The 22,926-nt window shown below is 34.9% G+C and overlaps 2 protein-coding genes and 1 long non-coding RNA gene across 3 annotated transcripts; 1 reads left to right on the top strand and 2 right to left on the bottom strand.

Moving 5' to 3' along the window:
* Positions 1-8,462: 8,462 nt before the first annotated feature.
* Positions 8,463-10,217, bottom strand: LOC111896608 (uncharacterized). Its single transcript, XM_023892589.3, has 3 exons — positions 10,048-10,217; positions 8,911-9,960; positions 8,463-8,817 (listed from the first exon to the last, which is right to left on the bottom strand). Exons 1-3 carry the CDS (start codon positions 10,198-10,200, stop codon positions 8,767-8,769), a joined length of 1,254 nt encoding a protein of 417 aa, XP_023748357.1. The 5' UTR covers positions 10,201-10,217; the 3' UTR covers positions 8,463-8,766.
* Positions 9,526-10,619, top strand: LOC122195349 (uncharacterized). The gene is made up of 2 exons (XR_006185675.2): positions 9,526-9,936; positions 10,107-10,619. It is a non-coding gene; the product is annotated as an uncharacterized LOC122195349 (long non-coding RNA).
* A 291-nt stretch (positions 10,620-10,910) lies between these two features.
* LOC111896605 (putative U-box domain-containing protein 42) lies at positions 10,911-15,453 on the bottom strand. The gene is made up of 4 exons (XM_023892585.3): positions 15,179-15,453; positions 13,834-14,958; positions 13,446-13,755; positions 10,911-12,584 (listed from the first exon to the last, which is right to left on the bottom strand). Exons 2-4 carry the CDS (start codon positions 14,431-14,433, stop codon positions 10,990-10,992), a joined length of 2,505 nt encoding a protein of 834 aa, XP_023748353.2. The 5' UTR covers positions 14,434-14,958; positions 15,179-15,453; the 3' UTR covers positions 10,911-10,989.
* Between the last annotated feature and the right edge of the window lie 7,473 nt (positions 15,454-22,926).

Here is a 22,926-nt window from a genome sequence, read left to right on the forward strand (position 1 = left end):
GTAGGCATCGCACCCCTTTTCTTAGAAAACCTTTTAGAAAATCATTTTATTTTAAAAGATTTTTAGAAATCCTCAGTTTTAGTTCAGACACACTCGAGAGTGTGCCCGAATCCCTCAAACCAAGGCTTTGATACCAACTTGTAACATCCTAGAATTACCGAGTAAAAAATTTCGTTTAACCAAGTCAAACCATTCTTTCATTATCCCAAAAAACGAGTAGAGTATAAGTATTCTCAAAACATCAGAGTAAGATCATAAAAAATCATAGCAGAATAAAATATTCAGGGGATGTAGTGCGATCAAGTCAACTCTTCCTTTTGAAACCAGATGTACCTAAAACCATAAACATGAAATCGTAAGCACGAAGCTTAGTGAGTTCCCCACAATACCACATACCAAACATACATAAATGCTCGAAGCTAAATTGGGTCTATTTCACCCCCTTCGGTATCTTTCAACCGGTACTGGGTCTATTTCACCCCTTCGGTATCTTTCAACTGGTATTGGGTCTATTTCACCTCCTTCGGTATCTTTCAACCAGTACTGGGTCTACCTCTCCCCTTCGATATCTTTTGACTGGTACTGGGTCTATTTCACCCCTTTTGGTATCCTTCAACCGGTATTGGGTATATTTTACCCCTTAGGTATCTTTCAACCGATACTGGGTCTATTTCACCTCCTTTAGTATTTTTTAACTGGTAATGGGTCTATTTCACCCCTACAACTAAGCATACAATTATATCAGCAAGAGTCACAAAGACAACAACACATACATGCATATCAACAAGTGATACAAAGAAAATTATCATCCTACAAACATAATCTACTGGGACGTCATTGGTGCCTTCGACCCTCGAGTATAGTGAAAAGACTCACCTCTCAGATGATACTCAACTATTGATGCTCTCACTATCAACAATACAAGTGCTAGTCCACAACTAGATAGTCATACAAGGTACACCCTTAGTCTAACTTCCCAAGCTAAGGGTTGGCCAAAAGTCAACTCAAGTCAAAGTCAAACTCATATTCATTTAACCTCCACGTTATGACCAACCTTGGCCATGCCGTGGCCCACAAGTCTAAACTCGATCCATACCCAAGTTAAAAAAGTCAACAAGCCATCAAAAAAATCCTCTATGCCATGGACTTCCTTGGCCACACCGTGGGCGTAAGATGACAAAATAGTCGACTAGTCCCTACTCGTCACGCTATGAAAACCTAGTGCCATGCCATGGGGAACAATCTGATTAGCTTAATTAAGTTAAGCTGCTTTTAACTCAAAACCAAAGGCTCAAAAACTCAAATCTACTCCTTCTCAATGCTTAATGGATAAATTTTGAAACTTTATCCTTTAAGACACTTTAATAAGACAATATCTCTAATCAAAGGTCTAATAAAGGCAAAATCATGACATGGGGTTAACCATTAAGCACTTTTCCTGAAATTCCTTAGTCCAACCAACTCCATAGGAGTTTCTAATACCAGATCTAATATAAAGTTGGGTGCTTTATAGACATGCATGTCCATTGCATGTCAAGATTTCATTCTAGGTCAAAATGAGCAAAAAGGTGACCAAAATTCATGCAAGGCTAAGAATCCGAATCAAAGTCTAGATCAGCAAGATATATTGCTCATGGGACTCAAAAGATTAATAAAGTTGCAACCTTTATCACGTCAAACCTACCGAACATCACTTATGGACCAAAATAAGCTAATAAGCTAGATCTATAACCAAAGAATCATCAAGATGGAAATTTAAGTGCTTATAAATGGTCCAAAGAGTGATTCCAAGGATGGGGAAGAGTTGTTGCTTGATATTTAGGCTAGCACCTTCTCCTTATTCTTTCAAAATGCAACCAAACACCACGAAAAAGCTCAATATCACACAAGGGAGGCTAGGGTTAGGGTTTCTGGTCTTGAGAGGGAGATGGAGGCTGAAAGATAATGAAACCCTATCCACAATGTCCTTTATATAGAGAACAAAGCCCAGGGATAAGGGTTTCTCCAAAATCGGCTGCCACGCCGTGGCGGGTCATTTAAATCTGCGGTCAAGAAAAATAACGTCGGGCCGTGGTCTCCTAAGAATAAAATTCTAAAAATTAAATGAATTGATGCATACCTGAAATGGGTGTTACTACCATCCTTGACGTCTTGTAACTAGTTGGGCAACTTCTTTTCCAATGGCCATTTTTGTTGCATTAGTAGAAAGTAGCGTATTTTAGATCATACACCGTTGGAATATCATTTTTGGGCTTTGCCTTTGACCCACTGCTAGACCCTCCAACATGGGCCTTGACCTTCCAGTTGGATTGAAGATTATCATTTCTCCTTTTTCCTCTGTTCTATCCAATGGAAAGGACAGGAGCACTTGTCGCAGAAGGCGTTTGATTCTTCTTCATCTCCGACTCAGCAGTTTGCAACAAGTTGTGGAGTTGGGTCAATGTGGTCTCCATATTGTTCAAATGATAAGTTAGGATAAACTGGTCATAACTGGGAGTTAAAGAGCTCAAAACCATGTCAATGGAAAACTCTTGGTCAAAAGACACATTGAGCTTTTCTAACCGCTCCACATATCTCTGCATTCTCTACATATGGGTGCAGACATGTTATCTTTCCTTTAACTTTCATGCCATTAATTCTTTGATGACCTCATACTTTTCTTGACGTGCTATCTTGTGAAACTTTTTTGCAAGATCCAAGCACATCTTGAACGCCCAGTAGTCCTCGTAGGAATTTCGCAACCCAAGTGCCATGGGTGCAACTATGATACAAGCGACCTTTGTTGCGCCGTCATAGTGTTTCTTATAATTGGTAAGCTCTTAAGGAGTAGAAGTTAACTCAACAGTTTCAAGAAGGGTTTTTTTGAGGACATATTCTTTGCTCTCATATCGAAGAGTCATCTTGAGATTTCACATCCAATCCACATAGTTGGGATCAACTAGTATCTCTTTGGAAAGGATCGAGAGGAGAGTGAATGTTGAGTTGTTCTTGGAGGACAAAGTAGCAGTAGCATCAACGGGAGTCGACATCTATAATGAAGAAATAGTTTTAGTTAGTTGATAAAAATCCTTAATATTTTAACCCAAAATTAATATTCAAGGCTAGGATCCAAGATAAAACTTCACAACTAAGAAGATAGATGTCGTAATCTTATTATGAACTTATGAGGGTAGGTAAAACAATTCACCAATTTCAATCTATGAAATTCCTATATCTTTTGAGATTCATTGAATCTTATCAATGACATGTTTAGTATCAGATTATGCTCTTCCATTTGTGATTTGGATGCCAAGGATTACAAACAAGATGTGAATAACCATGCAAACACGCTTGGTAACCTCAATGTCATTTATCATCCCCAATTAATGTATCGGTTAGATGCACACACTCCAGTAACAATGATAATTTTCAAGATGCCCATCATTTCTCGTTAAAGTCCCTATTAGTGTGCCGGTTAACCACACATGCTCCACTAACGACATATTAAAGTATGATGTGCGTTTTTATGGATTAACATACTTTTCACATTTTTCCTAAAGTAACTAGAGTGAGATTTATTTAAAGAGGATTCTAGTTCTCTTATATCATTATATTTTTAATGAGATTATGTCCTATCAAACTCGTTTGACTAACGACCCTCCACACAAGAGAGCGGTGGATAAAAATAGACACCCATTCAACGACCATTTTATAGGACGCTTCCTTATATTATGTTTATAGCTAATTTCGTGAATGAGACCTACTATTGACTTGACTGACTTTTCTAATACATATAGTAATTAACTTTTAATAATATACATATAAGGTGTATTTTAAAACATTTCAGAATACAAGGTTTAAACTTTTAATTATCTAAATTAAACTTTTTAATTCAAATTAAATTTAAACCAATTATGATTTAATCTTTATCTTTTAATTAAGTATTAATTAAATTAATTTAAATCATTGATGATTTAATCTTTATCTTATAATTAAATATTAATTAAATTAAATTAAATCATTTATGAATTAAATAATTATCTACTATTAAAAAATTAATTAAATAATTCAAATTTAATCCTTATCCAATACCCTAATAATTTTCAAAAATTAGGGATTGGTTTATACAATTTTAATTATTCCATTTTAAGGCTTTTAAAATAATAATTAAGGAAATTAGATAAACCCTAAAAACCCTAGCAAAGTTTCGAAATCTGAGGGTGGAGGCCAGGGTTTCAGAAACCCTAGCTAAAATCGAAATTTTCAAGCCTTTAGGGTTTAATTTCTATAAGCCCTAATTTTGATCTATTCAACTTTATGCATAATCAATTGAAAACTATGACTCTGATACCACTGATAGGTTTTATAGGTTATAATTAGAGCATGTGGCGGAAAAATTTAACCCTTAAGTTCACATGCAACCTATTTGGATCTAAATTTTTTCTATTGAAAGCAATAACCTATTGAATATCAAGAGCTAAGAGTACCCTACTATTATCGAAAATAACAAGGGATATCTCTTAATTATTATAGCAAATAACCAAAGTAGTTCAGTCCTTTTGAAGCCATGAAGCTAACACCAAAAGCTTGATGTCTCTAATGGTTTGTACCTACACCCTAGCAATGGAAAACTTGAGAGGAGAGAGGAAAGAGGATGATAAATTTGGATCTTCTTCTTGTAATATTAGTGGATGAAAATATGATGCCAAAGGACCCTATTTATAGCTGATAGGAAACCCTAGAAACCCTAATTTGAAATGAAATAATATTATTTCAAATATAGAATTATCTAGTTTCCTAATTATCCATATTATTCATATGGAATAATCTAGAAACCCTAAAGAGCCTCCAAATTTCGGACAACCCTAGGAACTTTCTAGAATTCCTCTCTTGTTCAACTATTGAACAATTACAACTTTAGTCCTTGCACTTTTAATTAATCAAATTAATCCCAACATTAAATCCAATTAATTTCTTATTAATTATTAATTAAATGATACTATTTATAGTTAATATATTAATCTCATAATATATTAACAAAATATTTATTTCATATAATAAATCAATAAATCAACCTCTCTCTCTCTCTCCAAAAGTCATCCCGTTAATTACTAGTTTTGAGGGTAACTTAAAAAGGACTTTGCTTTTAATTAAGTATATACCAATTTAGTTATTGGCTTAGTCACATACTCCAACATAATGATCTCCAAATTACAAGAAAAAAATGAAAAACTATTAATGCTGCAAAATAAGGCCAACAAACAACATTAATGATTAATCCATATTTGTACTCAAAGAGCAATCACGAACTATAAGCTATGACTTTTCTAGATCAACTCAAAATAATTTAAAATAAAAATAAATTAAAAGTATCTTAGCTAGTACGAAGATGAATTTCCTTGGATGTGATCTTGTTTAGAATATATATAACTTATGTTATTCTCTAGTAAGTGCATTGTTGGTTCATTATTTAACAAGTAACATCACACTAGCAAGAAATTGGTTTGCTTTGTTTGTTGATATAACGCTTCATTCTTTTATTCAACATTATTATGAATTATATTCACTATTGTATATTCTAATAAGATAATTAAAAAATATATTACTTGTGCACGTCTCACGATATTCTCACCTAATGTATTTATTAGAATTAAATGCACATTGCATTTGTATTTATTGGAAAGAATCTCATATTTAAGTTTTGTGGGTTTTTTGTGAATTTTCGTAAGTTTCTTGGGTTATTACCACAACCGAGTGTTTGGAAACACAACTTTTCATAGGTTTTACACATTATTTATAGAGATTTGTTTTATATCTAACTTTTATCTCTGTTGTTCTTTGAGGACGTCCACATAACATAGTTCTTAAGCTCCACTGAATGCTTATGAATATGTGAATAGACCATATAATGCATGTTTTTATCACGGTTGTAATATTAGTTTTGGTGTAGGAGAGATTTTTTTATGATGATGGATCACATATGCATACGGTTATAGTTACCCACAAGATGAGGTTTGTTGATTCTCTTGATATGGTTTATTTAATCCTACAGGATGACAAACGATTCTTTGAGTTGAAAATCATTAAATACTAGGCATGAGACATGTGTACTACGCATGTTGATTAAAAAAAGTTAAATATCAAGGTGTAAACATTAAGCATTTTTTAAAGTAAAATTTTGAAATAAATACAAAAGAAATGATAATAATTAACTCAATCTATACAGTTGAAAAAGTAATTCATAAGTAAGTAATGACATATTGAAAAGCCATTACTTGATAATAATAACATTGCGAGGAAGTCACACACCCGTTGAAGCAACTTATGATGAATTCAAGCTACCATGCTAAAGTCTAATAGTACAACAACCAATCCCCAGGAAAGTACTTAAACATTAATAAATATGACAATAAAGCAACCACTAAGACATGTGACCACATGATGTATAATATTTTGTAAACATGTATTCAAATCATAAGCTTTTATTTTTAGGGATGTAACCTGAGAAACAAACAATCAGAGAAGGTGAGAAAGGAAAAGGAAATAAGATGAGGGAAACAATTCTGTTTCTCATATCTTGGGATCGTGGTGGTTGTCGATCCCCTTAATAAGATAAGACTTATTATGGTAGTCTCATTCGAAGAATGTGTGTAAGTTAGGAAGGGAGAGTGGAGTTCGGTTCCGTAACAAACAGAGATGGTATTGGGAGCTTAGTAGTTTTGGCCATTAATGAGATAAGACTTATTATAGATTCCTAGTTTAATTAAGTTGTATATTGGTTAGTCTCATTAAGAGAATGTGTGTAAGTTAGGAATGGAGAGTAAACCTATGTTCCGTGATACTTTCAGGTGTCGATGATACAAAATACAAAGCAGAGTACACCTAGTATTCCTCTTTGGATGACCATGAATGGTGGGTCCATATCAGGCAACTACAATTGTATGTCTAGTCATCTACCAGAGTAAGATGACAATCCTTGATCATTCTAGATGGTCTTGTGAATTACGTTACTAGTGTGGGTTCATAACCCACAGACGTAGATGAAATGGAATACAATATTCATCAAATACTATGATGACTCGAATGCCTTTATGAATTTTACTAGCCAAGGAAGCCGCTAGCTGTGTAGTAAAACCCTTGCTCTGAAATGGTTTATCTTCCTGATAATCATGGACTAGGATCTATGAGGATCGATTGAGGTGGGCATGTATAGGTATGAGGTTTTATAAATATCCAAGTCGGAGATAAATCTATATATTGTTTGGTAACACTTGGTTTTGCAGTGTGTATATATATATATATATATATATATATATATATATATATATATATATATATATATATATATATATATATATGCATCACCGGTAAGTTTGTACGTATCACATGTATCAAGACTTAAGCAACTGGAACTTGGTTAGGATGCTAAATGATTAAGAGAAAGTATGCAATGGTGTTTATGCTGTAAATTATGTATTTGTATCGATTATGATATCCTTAGGATTTTATTTGAGATAATCTTATACTCAAAAGATTTTTATATACTGGTATTTTTCCGCAAATAAAGTATCATGATTTTTAAAGCGTAAAGAATTTTTTTTGGTTCCGAAAACTAGAGGATGTCACAAGTGACACATTCTTTAGCTGTCGGAGCGCATTCAACAACTAAGCATTGCTTTTGCGAAGTTAGAGTGCATCCTAACAAGCCTAGTGCGCACTCTGACATACCTTGAACACATCCTATAGCTAGAGTGCCTTTTAGCATGGCTGGAGCCCATTCTCTGAATGCTCCAACAAATTCAAGATTTAACATCTTTTCATCTTGGGAGCACCTTCTCACCAAGAGCACATTTGCTCACCAAGAACACATTTTCTCAAGTCTTCACATATGAACACATCCTTGTAGCGGTCATGTTGACATGTCCAGGCAGGTCAAGGGGTAGTCTTGTGAAATATAAACAGTTTTGAAGACTACTAAGTGCATATTTTATAAATTTCTTGGCATATATTATTATTCAGGTTCTCTAATTCTAAAATTTTAAAAGAAACAACCTTTAATTTACACGAATTTAGTCATTTGACTTCTAGCTTGTTGCCTTAACTCAGAAGTTGTTATTCAATTGGATTATCATTAGGCCTAGATCATGAGTTTGAGCAAATAAAAAAAAAGAATGAGAAAGAGAGTAGGCGAGAAGAAGAAAAAGGAAAGGAAAGGAAAAAATTGTCTTTTGTATTTTTGAGTTGGAAAGAAGTGAAAGTAAAATTAAATGTTGTGTTCATTTCTCTCAAAATACTTTGAGAATTAAAGGAAAGTTAGGAAAGAACCTTTTCCTTCCATTTCTTTCCATTTTCATCATTTAATAAATATGATGAATACCAATTTATTTTACTTGAATACCAATTTATTTTACTTTCTTCTCACTTCTATCAATTTTTTTTTTTCTATGTTAAATTAACCTCGGGAACATAGTGTTAAAGATCAAAATACTACTTTCGAATAGTGTCTCAAACACGATTTAGTTGGCTATCTAAGTTACATTAACTACCACCACATCCTTTGAAAGAAATCCCCAACACAATTTGATTTTCTAATTAAAGCAAGAACTAGAATAAACAGTGGTTAATTAAATAATTAATCATAAGAAAAGGAAAAAAAAACAAACAAATAGGAGATCTGCATTGAAGTGCAAAGCCAGTAATCTGACTACGCTATACTCTTGAAACCAATATAACCTCACTAGAACTAACGTAACGACGAGTATGGATTCGACCATGTTTCATATCCCTTCATTCAAAGTCCCGTGATGCTATCGAATTCTCCCTATTCAGTTGTTGGTTCTGCATAAATATCATGAAGTTAGCAAAACTAATTAACAACATTCTTGAAACAAGAGGTATAAAATTGATCTATCAATCATTCCTGAATTATACCTGCAACTTTGTACCAATCTCAATGACTTCAGCAAGTGGTGCCCAGTCTCCAAAGTTTCGCTCTATAAACTGGTAGGCAATTCCACTTTTCCCTTTGCCAACAATAAAAAGTCCACCTTTTATTTCGCCTTCTCCCTTGAAGTTTTGCTCGATTCCCATAGCTTTCGCACGCTTGTAGTTTGCACGAGCTCGAGGATTAAAGAGAAACCCTGATATGAATTTGTCTTTAAGCAATGATCCTCCACCAAGAGCTTTGAAAAAGTCCATGTTCTTGTCAAGAAGCACAACCCCACCCCAATATCGTGGCCAGAAATCTCTTACTTCTGATTCTATATGTTCATGAAGAACAGCAAAGAGATTGATCCCAAGTGCATCAAATATGGGTTTCTTTGAGTAAAGTTTATGCGCCTCAGCTCTGCACATGATGCATCCCGGCCGGCGGATGCAAAGGAGGAGCGATGGTTTGTCCCGCCACAAGTCGGAAACTCTCATCGGCGGTGTCTTGGTTTTGACTAATCGCTCCATACCTATCTTATACTCCGGTGTTAGCTTCTGAACTGAAATATTCTCGATACTGGAATATGGAGCGACATCATCGACAATGGGAGGTTGCTGTATACAACCACACGCCCTAGGCTCATCAGGTAAGGAAGCGACAACTCCTTTGAAGATATACCCATCTTTGATCTTGAAATCAGCGATTGATTGCTCGATTGTTGAATCATAAGCTATGTTGCTTCGTGTTGACATAGCCTGTAATTTTGGTCGAGTAGAAATCGATGGATTCTTGAACATACTTGGGTTTCGCGAAGGTGGGTTCGTTGGTTTTCTTGCAGGGAGAGAAAACGACGATGGGATTGGATCAGCTTCGCATTGTGAGGTTCTGTCCATGAAGCGTGCGATGTGTCCTCTTTTCATGGCGAATTGAGAAGAAAGGTCTGAGATTCCGAGGTTTAGAAGCTCTGCTAGACATTTTCCTGAAGCTTCTAGCTTATCTGCGTATTGCATTAGTGATCGATCATGAAGGTATGACCTCATCTCCAACGCATCCTTCAGTAAAACAAAAGAAAATATTCGGAAAAAAAGTACAACTTTCATAGAAGATAATGAGAACAATATGTGATATCTATAGCTTACTTTTTGTGCTTGATTCATGTTGATTGCACTCATGTCTTCTGTATTCATTATCTTTAAAGTTGGAACATCATCCCAGCCATCATCTAATAGCTTTGGAAGAAGTTTCTTTAGAGACCCGGTTCCCACAAAATCCTCCATCGAGAAAGAAGCCATGGAATGTGAAAACTGTATCAAACTTGATCAAGTTGATGAACTTATAGGCCTAAATCCCATCTCAGAATACAAGAGACGTCCATTTGCATGTTATATAGTACTATAAAACAAGTAGAAACTTGTGTCTTTTTGACAATATCAATGGTGGTTTAGTTAATTTGATATTAGAGAACAGAAAGACGTGTTCTTCTAATAAACTATTCAAAGAAACAATCTATAAACAATTTCATGAAATAGAAAAGCAGCAAAATAGTTGATGATGACGTCATCTTACTTGCCGGCCTTAACCCCTTGTGCTATATTTTAATCTTTACTATAATTTGGGGTTTTATCTCAAAGCCAATTGGCAACAGCTATGTACTCGATCATAACATATGTTTATATTTCTTGATGCGTGTCATTAATCTTGAATTATAAAATATTAATCATGGATTTGGTGTAACAAGACAAAACGTCCAATGACTCTTTTGGTTGCGACTTGTGCCTTTGTATGCCGGCCATTTAATTAGAGAAAGTTTGCATCTTGCTAACATATATTTGTTTTCTATACTTTCTATTAATTACTTAATTCATCAATTATTGTGGCATTTTTTTACTATTTGGCTAGAAAGGGAAACGAAACTTTCCTTATAAGGGTTTGAATATCTCTTCCAAAGACATGTTTCAAAGCTGTGAGGCATGGCAACAGATCCCATGAGAACTGTCTCTAATGCACAAACAATAATTTGATTCTTGATGTATGGAAACTTTACAAGTAGTATTGTATGCTATACAAAAAAGTATGTAGAATTACATTGTAAAATTCGTATTAAAGTTAGGCCTTGTATTCAAATGCCTCAAGATTCTCTCAGCCATCAACTTAATGTCCGCATGGCCATGATGCAAAGTAGTGATTAACATTGCACGGAAGAACCTGTCTTGTGATATTTCAGAAGTTGAGTTGTCATCTCCTTTCATCAACATTTTCTCTAAAATCCAAAACGATTTTTGCCTCAAAGACTCATCTTTATGCTCCTTCACCACATTCAAAACATGTTGTATAGCCTTTTCATGGATCAAAATACTCACACTTGTTTCCAAATCAACTCTTTCATCTAACAAAGTGCAAATAGCCGATAATGCAGCCTCCACTACATCTACATTCTTGTGGTCAAAGCAAGTCAATAACTTCTGAATCGCATTTGCTTCAAGCAAACAAAAGGTCTCTTGAGAAGAACAAGCTCCTTTGTGAATAGGGCACATGTACATTGGTGTGGTTTTAAGTTTTCTTGAATTGAATGGGAAACATTTCTGTAAAAATGAAAACTTTCTCAACTTGTGTTCCTTGATATCGGTTGGCTTTGATAAAGAAACAGTCTTTGATGAAAGATTCTGTAACCCAATTGCCGATAACCTCTGAACTTCATCACTTGTGTTCATAAGCAATTCTGTGAACGTTCTTGTGAAACTAAAATTCATTGCTAGAATCAAAAACTGTTGCTCGTATAGAGTTGAAGTAAACCTAACAAGAATACCCACAAGTCCTTCAAAATAATCACTTCCATATTTGTTTATTCTCATGCCAGATTTCTGAACACGATCTATTTCTGTCAAAATTAAAGGAACGATATCCATGTTGAGTAGAGCAAGATTGAGAGTAAGATTTTCGTGAGGAAGTGTTGCTAAAAATTTGACTGAAACCGCTTGTTTTTTTGTTGGTGGCATTGTTCTTGGCAAGTCTTTTAGCAAGTTTTGAGGTTGGCCTCTTGTTTTACATAGCCTTTCTGCTAATGTATGACCAAAAAAGGGCGATAGAGAAATTGAAAACAAGATGGAAGAGATTTGAAGTTTCGCACTTGGGTTATTCAGAAGTTCAATCAAATTTGTGCATAAATCGCTCTCTTTTACCAAAGACACAATAATATCCGACGTTTTTGGGAATTTCATGAGGCACAATAGGATTCTAACAAAGTTGATGCTCAATTCATCTGGTGTTGAATTGGAGACACCCTTTACGAAATTGTAAATGATGTAATCCAATGACATCGTGTGGTCAACTTGAAGGTCAGTTAAGTCAACCTCTCCTGATTCAAGTATGTTTGCAAGTATCCCAGCTGCTTCTGCTTTCGAATTCGTTGGCTCATTATAGATTGTTCTTTTGAACATTTCATGCAACATGTTGGTTATTGCACCTGATTTCACAAGAATCTTTCCATTTTCATGGTGAGATGAGATTTGCTTCAGTGCTTTAAATGCAACATTTCTTGCTAGTGAGTTACCTTGAAACACCATTTCGATTAGAGCATGTGAAGCAGTTTCTGCGACATAAGTGTTGTTATCATCATCATTTCCAAGAAAAATTTCGCCAATGAAACTCGCCATTTCCATCTTCGTCTCTTCATCACCTGTTTGATTTTGTATATTTGAATCATGGGTTAATTTGAATCATGGGTTAATCTCATAAAAAACCTTATATTTTATGTTTTTTCCGGATAAAACCATCAACTTTCTAACTGTTTTCAAGCACATTCTAAACTTTTTTAGTTTTCTCGAAAAAACCCGCCAATTTTACAAGTTTTTTGGAAAAAAAAGACTAAAAGGGTCGGACTGAAAAAGATAAAAAAAAACAATGTCTTATTCATGAAAAAAATAAAGTTGAGGTTTAATCCGGAAAAAACACAAAATGTAAAGTATTTTAGATAGTATTTGATACGATCGAATTAGCATAGAGGAATAATGGAATGGTTCATAGAAAACCCATTTGTTTTACCCAAAGAAATGGAATTGACCATTGCTAAGGAATATGTTTCCCTCCATTTTGTAAACTTTTGTTCCATAAAAGGCAATGAAAAATTGCAAATAACCGGTTTTTATCTATGTATTTTTCAACGAAAGTATGTTATTATTTTAATTTAGTCATTTTTCTGTTAACAAAAAGTTCTTATTTTTATTATAAGTTTTTTGGGCTTCAGCTTTGATTATTTAATTTTATCTTTTTGTAAATAAAAGTCCGTTTAATGTATAGAATAGAGTTAAAATTATATATTTTTATATCCACATTTAATGTATAAAGTTCATACGAAATTCATCCTATTCATACTTGCAAACCGAATATGATCATGGAAAGTAACGACTCATTGTCTCATTCCAATATTCTAGTCATTCCATTCATTCGTTATTCCATTTCATCAAACATAACATACCCTTAGAGATTGATAGAAGGGAATATAAATTTTGTTATAAACATTTTTAACTGAAAGTTATACCTTCAAGAAAATGATGCAATAGGGGCTGCCAATGTCCATTTTCTGCCATACACTTGATGTTACTTGATGACCTCTCCAAGTTTTTCAAAATTTCATCAATTTTCTCTAAAGCCAACTCATCAATGGGCTGTCTATACTTCAGAGTAATCAGCATTAAAAATCCTCCAGTAACCGAACCAAATTTATCACAAAAATCTCCACTTTTTGAAAGATCAACAAGAAGAAGCAAAGCCGCATGCCTAATACATTCAACTTCACTCGACAAATTCTGTATTATAACAGATAAGTCCATTGTCTTGACAATCATTTCCTGCAAAAAGGATTCGATTTTTCTTCAAATCTTACACAATTATAACATATAACAACATAATTTGAGATAGAAGTTTACTTTTCCATCATCATCATCATCATCATCAACATTTTCAGCCAACTTTTTTAGTAACTCAAGCGTTTCAAAGATCACATCTTTGTCTTCATGTCCCAAGATTCTTCCAAGAAGTGGTATGACACCAATAGTACGTATCTCAACCACATTGTACTGTTTTTTTCTACATAAAGTCTGCAAATTATGCAATGCTTCAAGAATCATGGTCTTATTACTGACTAAAGATAGAGTTGATTTTGCAGCCCTTATAATTGCTTGTTCATTTCTTTCCTCCCATTTCTTGATGGTTTCCATTAATGCAATATTTCTGTTGAAAACTTGATTGGTTATCTTAACGCCTGTTTTTGGACAAATGATATCAGCAGGATCACCAAACTTTTTGCACCATTCTGTTATCGCATCTCTCTCATAAGTGATGCCTGTTTCGATTGTAACAGGATCATCCATTATCTTATTTGTCAATGGACAAAAGAAAGTTTCATAGAGTGGTTCCATGTAAACATCTATTATTTCTGTCGATTCATGGTCCATGGAACCTTGAAGAACATTAATGGAGTAAAGATCTTTCTCATTGTGAACATATATGTCTCCTATCGTCTGCATTTCACTAGCTTCAAAATAAAAACCTTTGATGTCTTTCACTATTGATTGAATTGCATATATAGTGGAAATATTCTCCTGATGCTGATTTTATGGATTATAGAACTTCACCCATGTGTTTAACTACCCTATCCATCTGTTTTATGATTCTTTCGGCTTCTTGTTTTTGTGTAATCATACTGATACGCGTAATGTTGCATTTTGACAACAGGTTTTTGCTATATATATGTTTATCAATTTTGATAGGGAAAGTTAGATCTCTTCTGCATTTGTTGGTGTATTCTCTGAGGATTCCAAATCAATGATGATGGAAGGAACACGATAAATAAGCATCCTACTTTGATGAAATTCTTGTTTTCTGTCATAAGTGATAATTTTGTGATTTCAGAAATAAACAGCAGCAAAGACTTCAAATGATTTGCACTTGACCTCATGTACACCTTAAGCAGAAAAAAGAGATTTTATATACTTTAAAAGCAAACATCTTTGTTTCATATCCTTATTCCTCTAGATTTGCTTGTTTTAACCCTGAAAAAGCGTAAGAGTCGACTATTACATGCTCATACGTGTTGTTGGATCATTAAATGACAAACGAGATAGTATTCATAGAAACAATTTAATTAAAGCATGATAAAACTTCAATATTTTTGAGGATTGTAAGTACACAAATAGCAGGAGACAAAGACAATCGAAACACATATATGATATATAGAGATAATATATAGAGATATGAAGAACATGATCATACCAAAGAAAACCAATTAGAGCCGCCATTGGTTGACATATTGAGCACCTTTCAACTTCTGCAACTTCTTTAATTGAAACTTGATTTCAAGTTAATAAGGACTGGACATGGTGGCTGATGACCACAGGATTGAATTAGTCAGTGCGTACGTATTATGCTTTCTAACCAAAATATTATACTTGAAATAATCTTCACCCTGTATATTAAAATTTCTGATGTCATGTGAATGTGATGTTTCACCTATTTATGAGATAGACCAGTAAAACTCAATGCGTATTGACTATGTCACCTGGTAATTACTTATTTAATCATTCCTATCGCTGTTTATTATAAGAATGCAAAAACGTCGTTGACTTTCATTTAAACTCCTCTAGATGTGAAACTTGCCTTTGAATGATCACTTTGAATGATCAGTGCTCACTGCTCCACACACACACACACACACACACACACATATATATATATATATATATATATATATATATATATATATATATATATATATATATATATATATATATATATATATATATATATATATATATATATATATATATATAAGCTTAAGGTTGATTACAGTGGGTGTCGAGGCTGTATTAATCTTCTTATGTAATCTCAAATATATAAATATGGTGTTTTCCTAATGTGTCATGAAAGACCAATTATGAGGTATACGAGAAATCACATTCTAGTGCAGATTGAAGCCACAAAAATCATTCCAGTACTCCAAAAGTTTACTAAGATTACATATATATTAAAAGGATTTTAGCTTTTTAATCAAACTCAATTTTCTTACAAAACACCTCCATCAACTAAATTGTTGTTGGTGGGCCCGGGCATCCACGAACACATGTTCCGCCTAAGCAAGCACAAAACCCACAACCACGGCAAAGCGGTGCACAATCATCTTTAGTATTGCAGTTTGGTAGAGAAGTGGGTCGAACTGCCATTACTCTTAATGTCATCGCTTCAAACATATTTCCAATAACTCAAATGTTAGATAAAACAAGCTTAAAATTTACAATAAACAAATAATCTTATAAATTCAAAAACAAGTAAAAGTGATTGTACCATATGAAACAACAATAAGCAACATGAAGAAAAGAAAAGTGCGTTGGGCATTCTTCATTTTGCTTTATATGCTTTTCTGAGAACATACAAACACACACACACACACACACACACATATATATATATATATATATATATATATATATATATATATATATATATATATATATATATATATATATATATATATATATATTGAATGTTAGATACTTTAATTTAATGCTCCTATTATAAAATATATTAATATTCAACTATAAATAAACGAGTAATTATAATTGTTTGGGATACTATTAAATTTTTAAGTATTTATTAAAAGATATTAAGTAGATTTTTAAATTTGATATATCACTAGTATATATATGAATGCATTTAATGTTAGATACTTGAAATTAATGCTCCTTTTATAAAATATATTAATATTCAACTATATAAATACAAGAGTAATTATGTTAGTATGAGATACTATTAAATTTTAGTATTTATTAAAAGATATTAAATAGATTTTAAAATTAGATATATAGCACCGGTACAAAAATGATAAATGGTCACAGTTTTGTCAAAACAGTGTGCCATCGTTTTATGGCTAAAGGTCGTTGATGTAATTATTATATTTTTTTTATCCATATTTTATCTTAATTGTCATTACGATTTCCAACTATATTCACAGATTTAGTCACAATTTAACAAAAGAATTATGACAAATACGATCCATGATCGAATATGTGACCAAATGTCATCATCAAGCCCAAGCCCGAGCCCGACCCTGGACATGGGCAGCCCGGGCAACCGTTCATGGCCCAACTCTTTAAGGGCCCCAAAACTTGTCTTGTATAATATGTTAGCCCAAATAAGAGGCCTAATCTGATAAAGTGGGCCCAATATGATAAACACTCTTAACGAGAATTGGACTAATGGACTTGGACAAGTGGGCAATTCAATTATTTGCTCTGGTTGTTGCTTTACGCTGTTGATACTCGAAAAGCAAATATCAGTGACTGCTACGATAGAAAGCGGGAAAGAATTTTCCAGAAATCGAAACGTTGGCCAACTTTTGATTGATTTTTTAAAGAGTTATCGTCATCGGGTCCTAAGTTATTCTCAACAGTCGATTCTTAATTTCCGTAAGAGATCGAGGAAAACCAACCTTCAGGATTTTTTTTTTTTTTTTTTTTTTTTTTTTTTTTAACTATCGCATCCGACCAAGTTTAACACCTTTGTTTCAATATAGCTATGCCTAAAAGTTCTTATTTTTGTTTTTTTTAGTTACAATTACATGATTATAAGATCCTTAACTTTTTTTTTTTTTTTGAATAATGTTCATTTGTTTGGGTTTATTTGATTTTTAAAGTGAATTTTTTTTTCTTTCTGGAAAATAGGTTGAAGGATTGATTATTAATAGGGTATAACATAGCTTAATAGCTATATGCACCCTTCTTATACCGAACTAGTATATATATACCAAACTAGTATATGTGTACCGAACTATATATGTACCGAACTAATCTATATACCGAAATTAACCTATTGGGGTATGGAAAGCGACAGAAGAAGTTTGATGCGACATCACAACACTAGTATAGTACATATGAACTTTAAATATACAACCTTTATATGAATATATGATTGATAGGTTCTCGAACCAATGAAGAAGAACTTGTTAATGATAAAACTTACCTTCGGGTATATAGTCGTAAATGCGACAAGATGACATGCTTGTTCGTAACATAAAGAGGTCGACACCATTTTATCTCTACTATAAATAGATGACTCGATTCACTTCCAAGATACACAATATTCAATTCACTCAGAGAACGACCTAATTCCTATCGCTCACTTATCTTTCAGAGTCTTCATTGATCGTCAGAGCATTGGCCCGCGATCCCCTCCCGGTCATTGGCTTACAACTTGTTTGTATCTTCTAGGTTAATTGAAAGAGTCAAGCTAACACTTCTAGAATAATCAATGGAAGACGACCCAGTGGTGTCATCCGTTGGACTCCGCCACAAATAGTCGACGAAAAAACACCAGTAGCTAATGTGAGTCCTGTCACGAGAATGCAGAACCTAGAAGGTCCAGGAGAAGCAATGAAAATTACCACCTTGGTAAGACATAAGAACGCAGCGACAGGGGGTTTAGTTGAAGAAGGAGGAACGAGTCAGCAAAGCAAAACAACAAAATAATTGGAGTTAGAAGAGTTTGAAGCATTTAAAAGCTTCAGGGCTATGAGAAGACTACAGAAAGAAAAAAAAAACTCAAAAAGAAAAGTAGCGAGATCGAATTTCTATTCACATTGACCAAACGAAAGACTGAGACAAAGAAGAAGGAGAATCGAGGGAATATGAGAAAAAATAAAAAATAAAGGAGATAAGTTTTGGCCATGCAAAGACCAAGAGGAACACTCACAAGGAGCGAGAAAAACCCCCCGAAGGTGGTATAAGCAAAACAGTACCATCAAGCCTTCAAGAATCTAAACTTCCGTTCACCCTTTATGGAGGACATTAATGAGACGCTCATCCCAAAAGGATTGAAAGGGCCAAGAGTATTGCCCTATGATGGAACGGGATACCTAGATGATCATGTATCGAACTTCAAGTGGGCCATAAAGATGATCCAAATGGATCCAAAATTGTAGAGTCTATACTTCACAGGAACATTAGATGAATCTGCTCGATACTGGTTAGCAAGCCTGCCACCCTGAAGCATGGGAACTTTTGAAGAACTATGTCATAAGTTTTGCAACAGCTTCATCCAATAAAGGTTCTAAGAACAAGCATATGCAATATTATCTTGTTGTCAATGTGGAGGGGAATCGAATAAGGCGTACTTTAAACGATTTAATGAGATTAGTAGAAAGATGCCAGCGAGGGACGATCCTATGATCATAGCACATTCACCTACGGTCCCATGGATGGAGAATTATTTTGGAAACTGGTAGGCAAGGAGTGGGTCAATTTCGAAGAAATGATACGTAAAGTTAATCGATTCCTAAGCCAGGAAGCAGAGAGTGCAAAAAAAGCAAGGATGAAAGGCAATGGTTGGAAAAAGAAGACAAGAAGAGTGGATTAAACCATACTCACCCCATTTAACAATAGATCTCTTTATAATAGAATCAAAGTTTTCCCCACAAAGGAAGAAGTAAGCAGAATAATCGCTTCTAACCATACTGATAGGAGGCATATACCCCACGGAAAACGAATAAAGGGAATAATGAGAGGAGCATAAATTATCATTGGGACCCGAATAAATACTACAAGTTTCATAAGTAGCTAGGTCGTGCCATTAAAGATTGTGAAAGCCTCAAGAGGGAGAAGGAGAAAAACCGATCACTTGAAGTGGTGGAGCGAACCTTGAAAAAAAGAAGAGACTCAGACATATGACACTGGGATTGCCATGATACAAGGTGGAGGCAGAAATGATACCGAGTCGACAAAGAAACAAAGATAATTAACATAAAGTTCCATCATCACGACTCGATACCTTTCGCTCACCAAGGAACCGAACCCTGATAATCAAGGTAGCCATAGGAAGGACTTTGATTCGAAGAGTTTATGTGGACAATGGGAAATCCGTCAACATCATATACAAGCTTTTCCTGAGAGGATTACCTAAAGATGTCCAAAAGTATCTCAAGTCAGCTATATCACCGGTAGTAGGCTTTGCTGGCCAATCTGTATGGATAATGGGGAAAATCTCGCTACCTTTCACACTAGAAGACTATAGAGATAGTATTCAAAAAACAATCCTAACAAAGTTTATCATGATAAAAGCGCCCTCTCTTTATAATATGCTGTTAGGAGGAACCGAACTGTGAAAATTACAAGTAGTCCCATCCACAGTTCATGGTCTAGTCAAATTTCCTACCGAGGAGGGCATTGCAATAGTCCAAAGCGTGATGTTGAAGAAAGAAGTTCATGGTCTACTCAAATTTTCTATTGAGGAGGGCCCACCTGAATGTAGTCATGTTGTCCACCCCAACCTGAGCGAACCAATGTTCGAAGAAAGAAGTTCCTTGGTGGACACCGATGGAGTAGTTATCTCTGAGAAGAACAAAGACCAGAAGATTAAAATGGGTTCCGAAGTGCCTGAAGCTTTACAAAGAGGTCTAGTTTTCGTATTGAAGGAGTATACAGACATATTCGCATGGAACCCGTGGACATGACAGGGATCCCTAGATCATTAATAGAGCATCATTTGAACATCAACCCATCATATATACCTATCAAGCAGAAGAAAAACATCATTGCCAAAGAAGGAAAGAAAGTCAATAAGGATGTTAAGGAGTAGGTAGAGGCAGGAGTCATGGGAGCAACACAATTCCCGAATTGAATTGCCAACCCAGTGTTAGGCAAAAATTGTAGATGGTATGATGCGAATGTGCGTTGATTACACTGATCACAACAAAGCGTGCCCAAAAGATAGCTACCCCTTCTAGAAACCGAACATAAAATTGAGTCGTTGGGAGGGTTCAAGTAGAAATATTTCTTAGATGCATACAAAGGTTATCATCAGGTAAAAATGGGAGCGACTGATGAAGATAAGACAACTTTCTATACCGAGAATGACACATTTTGTTATACAAAAATACCTTTCAGACTACAAAATGCGGGGCGACATACCATAGGTTGGTGGATAAGGTGTTTGAACAACAAATAGGAAGAATCTTTGAGTCAAACATAGACGACATGGTGAGTTTATTAAGTTCCTTCTAGTCGATGCACATTCTGTGAGACCCATCTTTCTTTTTAACGAACATAATTGGTGGTTCCCAAGGTTAACTGCTTAGTCGAATGAATGTTTTTTTCCATAAACTCCTAAATCTGAGTTAACAATTCCTGCATTTTTGGTGGTGCAAGACGATATGATGTTTTGGCTATTTGTGCCACACTAGTGATTAGACCAATCCTATACTCTACCTACCTCTCCGGAGGCACACTTGATAAGTCCTCAAGAAAAACATTAGTAAATTCACAAACTATCGGTACTTCCACAATGGACCCTTTTTTCTCTTCTCGTCTGTCGACAACGTAACCCAAGAATCCCATGCAACCATGCTATAAATACCTCCTGGCCTTTGAGGTGGAACAAAAAGTTGTATTACTTCTAGCACCCTCACCTCAGATGGTTAGCTCTCCCCCACTTGGAGTATAGACACACATCAACTTTTTTCTACAATCGATCAGGGCCTTGAATTGGTCAATACAGTCCATGCCTACTATTATATTCATTTCTTTCATAGGAATGGGAATGAGATCTATCAGAAAACTGACGCCATAAATCTTTGCGGTACAACTATGTTAAACTTTTGATGCTTTAGCTCTAATACGGTGGCATCAAAGCTCTTGCTAAACTTAAATGGTATGAAGAAATAAGTCGCCCCTGAATCTAATAATACTAAGGTAGGCATATAATTGACTAATAATGTACCTAATCCCATATATAACAGTAAATAATTACTAAATGGTATAAAGCAATATTATAAAAAACAAGGAATACATACTATTCACAACGCCTTATGCCGCTCTGGCCTCCTTTTCCATGAGCTAAAAAGCTCACCCATTAGCCCTTAGAGCTTCAGTTTTTCCTGGCGTCCACCAGTGAGCCTAAAAATTGAAAGTGTTGGAGTTTGCATTTCAACTGCTGATCTCAGAAGGGAAAATTCAACCTTGAAGTGTCCCATCCGGTTACAGTTTTAACAAACACGCAACCCCTGCATCCCCTGCTTACAATCTTGACTTTAATGTCCCTCTTTGCCGCACTTGTAGCATCTAGAAGCTGGACAAACTCCTTCGTGTGATTTCCCACACTTGTCACACATGTGACTCTTCTATCCTTCAGACCTCAAATCTACGGGCTTAAATCACTTAGCCGCTAGTTGAGACTAGACCGAAGTCTGTCTATTCTCCTTTCTCTAGGTCTTTATCTTTATCTCTCTTTTGTTAGCATATGACTGTAGCTCTAATAAGGTCTGGTGTTGACTGTTCGACATGAACTCATTGATCTCGGTCTTCATCATACTTAGATATTGATCTATAACTGCTCAGTGGCTGGTTATTTTAGAAAAAACAGTGCCCTCCCAGTAAACATCTTGGTGATCTCCCTCACCGACTCCATTGTCTGCTTCAACGACCAATACTCTTGAGTTAGATTCTCATTCTCTACTTATGGAACATACTCCATGGTAAACATGTTAGTGAACGGTTCCCATGTTACTGTAATTTTCTCGGTAGGAGAAAAAGCTTTAGAAGCTAAACCCCACCAATCCTTCTCTCTCGTGGGAAGAAGGTTCAATGCGAACTTGAAATTTTGGATCTCCAGGAAAGAGCATGTGTAGAAACATCCTTCAATATCTGCGACCCATCTCGTGCTAGAAATTGGGTCTTTGAAACCACAAAACTATGAGGTTTTTGTGCTAGTGAACTCTTGGTAGGGCATTTCCTTACCTCCCTATGGTCCATCAACAAAAACAACAACTGCTGTGACGACATCAATGGCGATCATTTCGGTCTTGATAGACCTGAACATTTTTGGAGTTATCTCCTTTATGGCTGCTGCTATCCCATCCTCTATTAAATTGCATATAGCCGCCTTGTGTATGCAATTCGTACGTAATCCAGGATAGGATAGGTGGTAAGATTAATGATTCTACTCTAAGCCCACAACCAAAGAAGAAACATTAAGTA

This window comes from Lactuca sativa, chromosome 8 (genome assembly GCF_002870075.4).
Source record: "Lactuca sativa cultivar Salinas chromosome 8, Lsat_Salinas_v11, whole genome shotgun sequence".
NCBI lineage: Eukaryota > Viridiplantae > Streptophyta > Magnoliopsida > Asterales > Asteraceae > Lactuca > Lactuca sativa.